Below are 11,613 nucleotides of genomic sequence, written 5' to 3'. Positions count from 1 at the left end.
TGCAGTGCCTGAGCGCAGAGCCTGAGCTTGAGGCTGGCTTCCATGAGCTGGCACCATCTTTCTGGCCCACAGTCCGCTGCCACAGTGTTAGCCCTGGTCCTCGAGGGGCTGGCTCTCTGCAAACTTCCCACCCAAGGTTGTGTAAACCTTCAACTCCACTCGAACCCCGCTGATGTCAGATGGATGGCATCCTCCCTGCACGCAGGAACCTGTGCTTGTGAGTGAACATATAGTTTGTCATTCTGTCACGTTCCTGTCTGCACATGATCTCTTGGTTGTGCTTCCCTCTGTTTCAAACCCTAGTGAACCCAGGTACAGTGGGGTTGTGAACATGAAGTCTTTATTCTGTTTGTCCTCAAAGTAGGGAAGAGCTGGTGCTGGGGGCAGGGCGCACATCCAGGAGGTGCTCCATGCCCCTGAGTGAGGGCACAAGCACAGGCAGGGGTTGGAGAGTCCCAGAGAGTGCTCTAGCTCTGGGCTAGAGCTGAGGGCAGGACCTGCAGGGCAGCAGAGGGCCTCAGCGGGCCAGGGCAAAGCCAATGCGATTGTTACGCCGATCAAACTCCGTGTAGAACTTGCGGATGAAGCTGGCACCCAGGACCCAGACTGGCCCCGTGGGCGGTGGGACGTCCAGACCATGGAGGGCCAGTGTACACAGATCATCACTATTGTAGGGGTCCTGGCAGGAAACAAGAGGGTTTCCCCACTGCCCAGCTGATAACCACGTTGCCTGACTCCAGCAGCCATCCTCAGCAACATCCCCCCACCAGTCCCCCATCCACACCGGGCCTCCATCACATCCTGGCCCTTTGAACCATCATGGATCGCACCCCTCCGAGATGCAGGCACTAAGCTGGATGCTGCTAACAGTGCATCAGGCACAGTGCTGCCTTCAGGAGCTTACAGTCTGGCAGAGCTTCTGGTCCTAGACGAGGTATTTAACACCTCTAAACCCACTGAATATAAAAAGCAGGTAAGAGTGTAGGAGCATAACATTACTGGGGGCATTTGATGAGAATGGAGATCAGGAGATGAGCACAGTGATCCCCAAATTTGGCTGCAAGTTGGAATCCCCTGGGGAGTTTTGAAAACATTGATGCCCAGGTACCACCCCCAGAGGTATCAATAGGTATGGGATGTGGCTTATTACTGGGATTTTTAAAAGCTCCCAGGTGACCCTAATGTGCAGCCAAGTTTGAGAACAACTGGTCTAGCAGGTAATCTGTGCATAACAACTTGTCTCTTTTTGAGGGCCCCTGCCCACCTTTCCTCCCTGTTGCCGAGGGGCAGACTAGAGCCTCACCTGTAATACATAGTCCGCACTGGTGAGCGTGTAGGCTCTGCCTCCGAGGTGGAAGGAGATGTCAGGGAGTGTGGGCACTTGGTTACAGTTCACGACGTACTGGCGGCGGGGAGGGTCAAGGGAGCCCCTTTGAGCGTGGGAGGTCCCCCAGCAGACACAGCCCTGTGCTTGTGGCCTGGCCCTTCTCCTGGAGAGGGCTGGGCGCAGTCCCCAAGTCCCCAGTCCCCTCTCCCAGGGACCAAGCCACACATGGGAAGAGTGTGAGAGGCAGGAGAGGAAGGCCTGAAATGGTCTCATTTGGGACCGAATGTTTCCTTGGGTCATTTGGGGGCCTGGACCAGGTGGTGCTCCCCCCACCCCTAGCGCCCTCCCTGCCAGCTCCTTACTTCATCTGTGCTCAGCTCCTTGGCCCCCAGGGTCTCCATGAGCAGCCTTAAGGAGCTGGTGGGACCCGAAATGTAAGATGCACCGGTATCCACCACTACCATGCAGCCCTCCTCACAGAGCAAAGTGGTCGACCTCACAGACACCCTGGGGGAGGCCACACAGTCAGACAGACAGATGGACAGCAGGCTGATGGGGCACCACCAGGCTGCATGGCTTTCCTGAGTGAGGGCAGATGATGGGAGGGAGTGCTGGTGGTCCTGTGATGCAGTGAAGGAGGGGTAATGCGTGAGCTGGAAGAAGACAGGTGCTGCCCCTCCCTCAGCATGTGGCTTAGTGACCCTCCGCTTCCTCTCAGTAGGCCCCGTCCCCTCTGAACCATATATCTCAGTGTTCCCCATCCCTGGACGAAGCAGGCAGAGAGCAAATGTTGGCTGGACCTTAAGAAGCGGCTGCATTAGGAGAGAGGGCAGGATGGTAACCCTGCCCCTTCCAGATCCCACCCACAGCAGCAGCAGCATTTTTAGAGAGTGAGGAGGGCTGAGGATTCCTGACCCTTTCATTCTGATCTGCCAGGAGCCAGTCTTGCTGACGCTCACGTAGTGGAAATTCTCTTGGTAATACTGGGGGTCGCTGCCTCCCAGCACGATCTCTCCCCCCAGCAAGTGGGAATTCCTAAAGGGAAGATCAGAGGCTCTTGGAGACCCACAACCTCGAGACTCAGTAACCCCAGGAACAAGAGAAGTTGGGCACAGGTGCAGGGTGGGGCAGAGGAAGGCGGGGTGGACGGCAAGGCTAGGGAGCTGCCGAACATGCCGCTTCTCCACCTTTCTTGCCCCTTCCCAAGCCCAGTCAGAGGTGGTTCCAGGATAGTCCGGCTGCGCCCAATAAAGCACCTCCAGAGAGGTCACAGAGAAGGAACAGGCACAAGGACAGTGAGTAGAGTGCAAACAAGACACAAATCAGCCCCACCCTCACTTGGGTTCGGGTAGCTGTGTGCTGCGCAGGGGCACGGGACACGGGATGGGCCTCTGGGAGCTGTCGGGTGGGGGTGGGCAGGGACATGAGGAGAGCAGGAAGGAGGAGCAGAGAACTTGGGCATCCAGCGGAGCCTGGGCCTGCTGAGGTGAGTTTTGGGCAGGTGGCATGTGTGCTTCTGGGCCAGGTGCTCTGGAGGGTCAGGGCCAAATGGGGGGGTTTCCATCTCCTTACTTGGAATTTCTGCAGAGAAAGAGACACAGCAGAAAGGAAGACTTTGTTTCAGGTGAGCCCCGCCAGCCTGTTGTTTGGCAGGGTGGGTATTACGCATTCTTTTTACCCTACAGGCAATGGATTCACCAGGAGGTGAAGTCACTTGCCTGAAGTCACTTGCCTGAGTGGGGGACTGGAGCCAGGGCTCCTGGTGCCCAATCCGAAGCTGATGCCCCTTGCTTTCCTCTCCTCAAGGTGGCATGATGCCTCCCAAAGCTCAGGGCCTACCTTAGGGCTGGTTTCCTCTATGTGTGTGTGTGAGAGAGAGAGAGACAAAGACAGAGACAGAGACAGAGAGACAAAGAGAGAGAGAGAGATGGGATTTTCCAGCATTCATAGTAGAAGGCAAGTGTGCATGCACATGGGTGTATAGCGTGTAGGTTGCACGTTATTGGTGCAAGTGCAATTAATTGCATTTTTATAAATCCAGTACATATGCATATGTGCTAGCACAATTTCCCTCTGCCTCTCTCCCAACACTTCAAGATCTCTCTGGATGTTCCCTACTTCTCATCCCAGTGTAAAGGAAGAGGCAGGCCCTCTCCTCAACAAGGCCCGCCTTCCTCCTGTTTGCTGGGATCCTACTCCCTTCCATGGCCTCCAGGCTCCTATACCCTCAGTTATCTCCTCTTTTTTTCCACATTTTCAACCTCTCACTTTCCACTGGCTTCTTCCTCCACCTGCAAGCATACTCAGGCATCCTCCAGCATTTAAAAACACCCACCCTTCTTTTCCCTGCTTCTCTGTGCAGCTCTGTCTGCACCCCACCTGGCATTCCCTCCCCTGATGAATTTCTCAGGGCAGCCTACATCTGCCTTTGCCTTCCTGACACACATCCACCTCTTCGCTGCTTGCCATCTGCCCTTGCCTGGCCTCTAAAACACCTCTTCCCAAGACTGCCCGTGACAGCCAATTGGTGGCCTTTTCTCAATCCCTCCCTTTCTCTCACCAAACCAGACACTCCTTTTCATTTCATCTCTGTGATTTCTCTGGACACTGACCCTCCCCTCTGTCCTCACTGCTACTGGCCTCCTGTTCTCACCCTTCTGATCTCTTGTCTCCAGCTCATACCCAGCAGCTGAGAGCAGATCACATTTCCGCTCAACAGCTGATAGCAGCTTCTCCAAGATTGGCTGAACTGCACATAAGCTCAGCCTAGAGTTGAAAGCACGGGGTTTCAGCCTCATGGCCCCTGTTGTTGCCCATCACGTTGTAATGTTTCTTGTCTTCCCTGCCGGACTGTAAGCTCTGTGAGGGCAGGGACTCTGTCTTGTACACCGTGTTCATGGCTGTACCCCTAGAGCCTCGCACAATGCTTGTCATATCAGCGCCCAATATTTGTTGAATCAGTGAATGAGCAGATAAATGAAGGGATTAATGAATGAATGAAGTCAGCTGTCTATGTGAGAGGAGCCAGGGCCCTTACAGGGAGGTCCGCCAGCCACGGCAATGCCTTACTTCCCATCATCCCCACCCTGCATTCTCCTCTTGTTCTAGAGCAGTGCTGAACTGAACAGAAAGTAAAAGAACTTTCCACAAAGATGGAAATGTGCTACACCTGTACTATCCAAAGTGGTAGCCACTAGTCACTGTGGCTGCTGAGTACTTGAAATATGTAGTGTGACTAAGGATTTGAATGCCTAATTTTAATTAATTTTAATTTAAGCATTGGCTTCCATATTGGATGGTGTAGCTCTAGATATGGATTGAATACCACCTGATCCTGAATACATCAAAATCCTGGCGCAGAACTCTCTTCCTACTCTCCCAGCTCTCCTGCCTCCTTCCCTCTCCCCGCCTCTGCCCCTGGAGTCCAGGCCTACCTGCTGTAGTAGACAGAGAAGACGTCCTCCTTCAGCACCCTTTGGGAGAGGATGTGGTCAAAGACAGGGGTGACCCCCTCAATGGCCTGTGCAGGGAAGCCCATGCCCAGAACACCATCAAACTTGGCCAGCATGAAAGGTATCAGGGGCAGCTCCGTGACCTCTCCAAATGTCTGTGTGACTGTGATTCCACCCACCTGTTGGAGGAAGGGCCAGAGGAGACCAAGCCCACGGCCTGTACCCTGGCCAGGGTATGGTCTAGGCTTCCACACTGGGGCCCCCGGGCACACACAGGCCCCAGGGTGGGACGATCTGGGGTAAGACCATTTCATCAACACTGCATGCATATCACCTCTCCTAATACACATGTAGGCGGTAGAGTCCAGAGGGACTGGAAGGGGCTGAGAAGGTGGTACTGCCAAGCAGTCGTAGAAGAGATGCCAGGAGCTCCCCAGTGGCCCAGCTTTCACATCGGCAGGACTGGGCTTTGGTCCCCTACCCCCATGATGGGCCGAGGATTTCTCCAGCACAGCCAGGCCTGCCCTTCATGCTCCTTTTTCCCTAATTTCACAGACAAGGGGGAGTAAGGGCTCACACTGATTTCCTTTCAGTTCCATATGTACCCTTCCCCTAACTCTGTCGGAGCAGTAGCTGGAGAAACCCAGAAATGGAGGAGGGTCAGACACAGGCCAAGTGACAATGAAAACCAGGACTGACCTTAATCCCAAACTCGAAACTCAACTATGACCTTAAAACCTAAGCCTGACTCCAAAAGTGATGCTGACCATAAGGATGACAATACCCCTGACCCTGACTCTGACTCTGGATTTCAGTCTAGGGTCTAGTTAAGAGCCCAGTCAGAGCTGGGTGACCTCAGGCAGGTTACTTGACTGCAGGCTGTGGGGCTCAGGACAAACCCTATGAGTGCATTAGATGCAAAGGCCTCCACGAATCACCCAGGTTGAGCCAGGAGCTCAGGTCTGCTCTGCCCCAGTGCTTTGCAGCTCTGGAGAAAAGCAGCAGGGGAGGGTGCTCTTCAGCTCCCCGGGCTCCACGGTGGACTGGCCTGCACCTTCCCCAACCACAGGCCCTAGGGTGGCAGGAGACGTCTAGGGACAAGAAGGGCAGGAGGTCAGATGACCTGGGGCGGCCTCACTTACAGTCACCAGGTCCTGGCTCAGGAAGCCTTTGACCTTCCCAGATCCATAGTGGATGGTGAATTCCGTCCCATTCTCCACATAGCTGGAGGATTCCGAGGAGTCGTAGAGGCTGTGAATCTCTGGCAGGGAGACATAGGCTCAGGGCCAAAGGAGGCCCAGGCAGGGGGCTCGGGGGCAGACGCTGGGTATGGCCCATGTATTGAGGCCTGAGTGCAGAGACAGGGTGGCCCTGAGCTTGGAGGCTTGGAAAATGTGTTTCATCAATCAAGGACTGTGTACCTTGGGCCCCTGTAATGTGCTCATATCTCTGAGAATTTTGTCTCAAATGAAGTATTTTAAAGTAATTGCTAACACTAGGGTGGGGAGAAGATTCTGGTCACGGTAAGCATTCAGTAAGTTCACTGAGGGTAAGGACGGCAGAGCCCAGGAGCCTGGGATGGGTCTGAGAATTCAGTCCTCTCCCAATCTCAGGAGGAGTGAGAAATGGCTTTCTGGGTGGGCTGGGGGCTCCTGGAGCCTGCTTTTTTTACCTTGGTGGCCATATAAGAAAAATGGGGGACATTTTCTTCCTCTCTCTTCTCAGGGGCAGTGGGAGCAGAGGTGGGGAGGAAGCAGCTCATGTGGTAGCAGGAGGGATTTAACTGGGTGTGAGGTGGGACTGCCCAAGCATGACAGGGCAGGGGCTTTGAGGAGGCACCCCAGGTCCCGGGTCTCACCACAGGCCGTGTAGAGAGGGCTGCATTTGGTGGAGGGCACCCAGAGGTTGGCTGAGCCCGTGTCAAAGATGACTTTGAAGGTCTGTGGTGGGGTGCCAATGCCGATCTCGCCATAGTACTGGGTCTGCAGGGATGAAACGAAAGAGGTGGCTTGAGGGGCTTGGGGAGCCTTGGGCCTTGGGGTCTTGCCTGATACCCCCTTTGGCACTTGGGGCCAGATGAGGCAGATCATGCAGCCTCTCTGGGCTTCCATTTACCAGCAGGGATGGGGTGGGAGGCTTAGCACTGTCTTATGACTTCCCAGGAAGTGGGAGGCTCGGTGAGACAAGAGGGCAAAATTAAAGTACTGCAAATGAAGCAGGAAGGTGCCCCAAGCCTTAAGGAACCACCGATGCAGTAAGTAGTCAAGCTGCACTGAGCCTGGTCACAGAAACCTGCATCTGAGGTCATACACCCCTCCTGCCCACCCCTGACACCTGGGCTTGGGGCCCAGAGCCTGGATTCCTGAGTGCCAAACCTGACCCTGCCTCTGGGCTCCTTCCTGCCCTCTGTGCCTCAGGCTTTCCAGCTGTGAAATGGGAATTTTGTGAGGTGCTCAAAAAGGGCAAAGAAAGCCTTAGGCCCAAGAGAAAAAGGAGAGGGCAGGTGGTGGGGGCCAAGGGACCGAGCTGGGCACTCACATCCAGGTAGTTGGTGAGCACCACGGGGGAGGTGCGGTTGCCAAAGGAGAGTGTCTTGGTGAGCTGGCTCCACTCAGCACCCAGCCTGGCCACGTCCACGCCTCGCTCCTTCAGGCTTTCCCAGACGGAGGGCATTTTCTTGAGGAAGATCCTGGCCCATGACGGAATAAGAAAAAGTAGAAGGGCTCTGTCCTGCCCCATAATAATGGTAGAGTTCCGGAAGCTTCTGATACAACTACCCCTAACCTTAGCCCAGGCACCTAAGAATCACTCTTGAGCCCTTAGGCCTCTAAAGGAGAATTTACAAACCTCCATGGTCACCTACGCTGGTATTAAATAACCCTCAACTAACTCCTCCTGTTGTCTAATTTTGATCCTTATCACTGCAAGGCCATTTGTTCATTCATTCATTCCATAATCACAGGTTGAACACCTACTCTGTGCCTGCACCGTGCTGGATGCTAGAGATATAAAGATCATCACTGCCTTCAAGGAGCTCCAGCAGGCCAGGAGACAGAGGAGGAAACAGCACTGACTTCCCCTCTAAGGAGGTGAAGGCTGGGAGTGCCCCTCTCAAGGCTGGGCAGGAGGGGGCAGTGCCACATGGGGCCTGCAGGTGGCAGCAGACACCCTCAGTGGCCTGTGGGGGCTGTGGGATGCTGCAGGCAGGCACCCAGCCAGGACTGTGGGATGCAGTGGACGGATTGAACTGGGTGCGGTGGGGGAGAGGTGGGCTTCTCCAGAGTGCCTGTGCAGCCTGTCCTTGGAAAGATGTGCCTTCTGGAGCCTCAGTGCCAGTCACTCGGCTTCTTGTCCTGACACTTTCCTATCACCTTTGGGAGGCAGAATTAGACCTGGGAAACTCACAGCATACTGAGCTGCCACCACATGAGTGCCAAACACTGTGCACGCCACCCCGCCCACGTAACCCTCATGACAACTCTGCAAGCTGGCTGTCGTTATCCTCACTTTATGATAAGGAGTGAGGTGCCTCAGAAGCGATGGAGCAGACATTCAAAGCGGCGTGATCGGCCCCGTTTCCCATATAGGGTCCCCTGGGCTCTGACATGAAGGCTGTGTGCCAGAGGCTGGAGGATGTCCTGAGCTGTTGGTGGGAGGTCCCAGGGTTGCAGCCCAGTGTCTGGAGTATCCCTCTTTCTTTTTCTGTACTTGCACTATCCTTTCCTTCTCACACCCCGTGTATTCTGTGTACCCCATTACGCCCACAAACATGAAGGCAATTTTCATGCCCGTCGGTATAATATTTTAACGGAAATGACTTGTCAAATTCATAACATAGTCTGCTCTTCAACAAAGTATTTTCACAATTATGATCTTCTTTGATTCTCAGCCATCTCATGAGCTGGGTAATTTTACTATTCTCATTTTACAGATGGGAAAATGGAGGGGCAGAGAAGGCTTGACCCCAAAGAGGGCTCATTTTCCACTATTTGCTATGAACAACCTCCTCTCTGGACCTTTACTTTTACCTTTCTCCTTTTAGAAAGTCCCTTCCTTCTGCCCTTCCCCTTCCCTCCCCACACCCCAGCACGTTCATCCTTCGAAGCCTAGCATGCACCCCTGTCCCCAGGAAGCTTGCCCCATGAACTCCCTCCACAGTGGCCTCACCTTTGCTTGGGCTCCTGCTCCGTTTTCGCCGGGTGCTCACAGCCAGCACTGCACAGCCTCATGCTGCCTGGTGCTGAGGGCATAGTGGTTGTGGGGACATGCTTGAATCCCTTCCTACCAGCGTGATTCTGAGCAATTTACCTAACCTCTCTGGGCCTTTTCTGAGCCCCCATTAACTCCTCTATAACAATGGACTGAATGGTAGTACCTACCACGGAGAAGCACTTTGCAGATTAAGCAAGCTGCCCACTGCTCGGTAAGTAAAAGGCACTTGTGTATGTAAAGGCAATGACACACCTTGAGAATGGGGTCTGCTGTTTGTATCTCCCAAAGAGCCTTGCATCATGCCCTGCACATGGCAGGTAGCAAAATTCCTGTAAGTATGTTTTGAAAGCCTGACTCCCTCTTCACCTTGGCCCAATTCCATTCTTCTTCTCTTTCTGAAGAGAACAAGGGAGAATGTTTCTACCTTTCCCTGCCTTTATCCTGGGGGGTGGGGCCGCGCTCAGGCACACGCTGCTGCTGGGAAGCCCCCCGCTCTCTCACACCATGCCCCCAACCCAGCAGCTACTCTCCATGAGCCTTGGAGCAGGGGAAACCAGCTTTGGAAACAAAAGGCCCAGTGTGTGCCCAGGCTCAGCCTCTTACTTGTGACCTCCGGGAGCCTCAGTGTCCCCAGCTGCAAAATGGGACTGCTGAGTTGTTTGGAGGATGATTTGAGATGAGATACGGGACACGATCCTGTGAATTCCTCAGCATTTTACAGACTTAGCAACTATTACTGTTATTAAAACCTGCCCTCTTACCTTCAGGTCTTCTGGTCCCATCTGCACTCCCCAACCTGAAACCCTTTCTCCACAGGCCCCCCCACCCCCCTGCCTCTCCCCTTCTGCAGCCTTCAAGAATTGCTTGTTCCCACAGGGCCTGGAACCAAACATGGATGTTAGGTCTCTCTCCTCCCACCTTCGGGCTGCCTTAAGCCTTTCTTTTAACATTTGTGATAATCCACCCTGGAGTATGATAACAGCTGGGTTTTTACAGCGTGCCTGCACCAGGCTGAGGGATTTACATGCAATATCTCATTCAGTCTTCAAAGCAGCTCTGTAAAATAGGTGTTTTAAAAATGGTAAACTGAGACCTGGAGAGGTTCAGTGTCTTGCCCGTGGTTCCAGAGCTAGTTGGCTCTGCTAGTGGAGCAGAATTTAAACCAAGACTACCCAATCCTGGAAGCCTTGCATTTAACCACTATGTTGTGCTGCTTCCCTGGTAGACTTAACCGTACTGCGCCCTTCTTAGTAATTAGGCTGTGAGCTCCTGAGGGGCAGGGAGTATGTCTCAGTCATCTCTGGGTGCCCCCACTGCCTAGCATGGTGATCTATGCAGGAAGTGAAAGCTCTGGTCAGGGATCAAAAGACACTGCTTCCAGGCTTGACTAGTGCCACTGCTGGCTGTGTGAATGTTGGGCGAGTCACCTGACCTCTCTGAATGGAACCATAAACTTTGCTGCCCTGCTGGTCGTGAGGACTGGGTGACATCACATATCTGAAAGCCTAGGTGTTAGGAAAATGAGGATCCCTTCTCCCCTGCCACCCTCTCTCCCAGTTACCGTCTGAAGGCGCCAGTGTCTGCGGGGAGACCGAAGGTGCAGGAGCCCCAGAGCACCAGCAGGAGTCCCCAGCGAGGCATTCTGCTCCACTGGTCCACGCTTCCCCTGGGTCCACGCTTTGCCTGTGTCCCAGCTCTCTCTGGGATCCACTGAAGAACCCTTCTCCTTTTGTATGCTCCACACTTGGGATGGCTGCGATTCTGCTCTGCCCTAATTTATTACCGTGGGGCAGATGGCAGGGCAGTCAGTAATAAATCCCTCCGTGGGACTGAGCTAAGTGGGTGAAGGGTGATCAGGCTTCTGACGCGGAGCAGGGGAGCCAGAGGAAGGAAGGTTGTGGGAAAGCAAGGCTGTGCCCAGTGACGCCAGTAGCCCTGTCTCGGCCTGGCCCTGTGACCCCTCAGGGAAGACAGAGGCTGATGAGAAACAGCACTGCTACGGGACAAGGTCAGGGCTGGGACAAGCATGGAACCCAGGTTTCCAGTCCCTCAGCCAGTCTCCCTCACCCCTTGCCTTTGTAGCTCTGTCTTCTGGGTTAACCTTGGCTGTGCCCCTGACTAGCTTCTCCTAGGCTGCATCTCAGTGTTCCCATCTGGAACATGGGTGACCCCTTCTGGCTTGTTCCCTGACAGAGCCAGACCCAGGGGCCTCGATGCTGCCTCCCTCCAAGCCTCTGTCGGCAGTGGCTGTTTATGGGAAAGTGCAGCACAGCCCTTCCTCTGGAAGTAGGGACCTGGGGGCAGGGGGCGTGTGTCCATCCTCAGTTGACCTAGTATTGGTGGAAGGGAAGGGCAGCCCTAGGGGTGTGGAGAGGCTGCTGCCAAAGAGCGAGGTGGGGCAGCTGGTCTTCCAACCCCTCCTCCTCCTTCTGCTTGGCCTTAACTCCTTTCTGGGCTCTGTCTCTGCCCCCTTCCCTTTTTCTTGTAGTTTACAAGCAGTCAGGGGCAGCTCACCACACACTCACCTGGCCCCTAAATCCCAGGATGGGTGCTATTTATTCAGCCTAGGATGTCCTCTCTCCTGGCTTCTCCCTGCTCGCTCTTCGGGCCCACTTCAAATAT

At 54.3% G+C, this 11,613-nt stretch overlaps 1 protein-coding gene across 1 annotated transcript; it reads right to left on the bottom strand.

The window, feature by feature from the left end:
• Positions 1-430: 430 nt before the first annotated feature.
• Positions 431-10,744, bottom strand: REN (renin). The gene is made up of 9 exons (XM_061187464.1): positions 10,553-10,744; positions 7,318-7,468; positions 6,638-6,761; positions 5,922-6,040; positions 4,762-4,958; positions 2,243-2,362; positions 1,690-1,834; positions 1,304-1,402; positions 431-679 (listed from the first exon to the last, which is right to left on the bottom strand). The coding sequence occupies exons 1-9, from the start codon at positions 10,630-10,632 to the stop codon at positions 518-520; spliced, it is 1,197 nt and encodes a 398-aa protein (XP_061043447.1). The 5' UTR covers positions 10,633-10,744; the 3' UTR covers positions 431-517.
• Between the last annotated feature and the right edge of the window lie 869 nt (positions 10,745-11,613).

This window comes from Eubalaena glacialis, chromosome 3 (assembly GCF_028564815.1).
Source record: "Eubalaena glacialis isolate mEubGla1 chromosome 3, mEubGla1.1.hap2.+ XY, whole genome shotgun sequence".
Classification (NCBI taxonomy): Eukaryota; Metazoa; Chordata; class Mammalia; order Artiodactyla; family Balaenidae; genus Eubalaena; species Eubalaena glacialis.
Note: the sequence above shows the minus strand (reverse complement) of the source record. Positions and strands in the feature narration are given on the sequence as shown.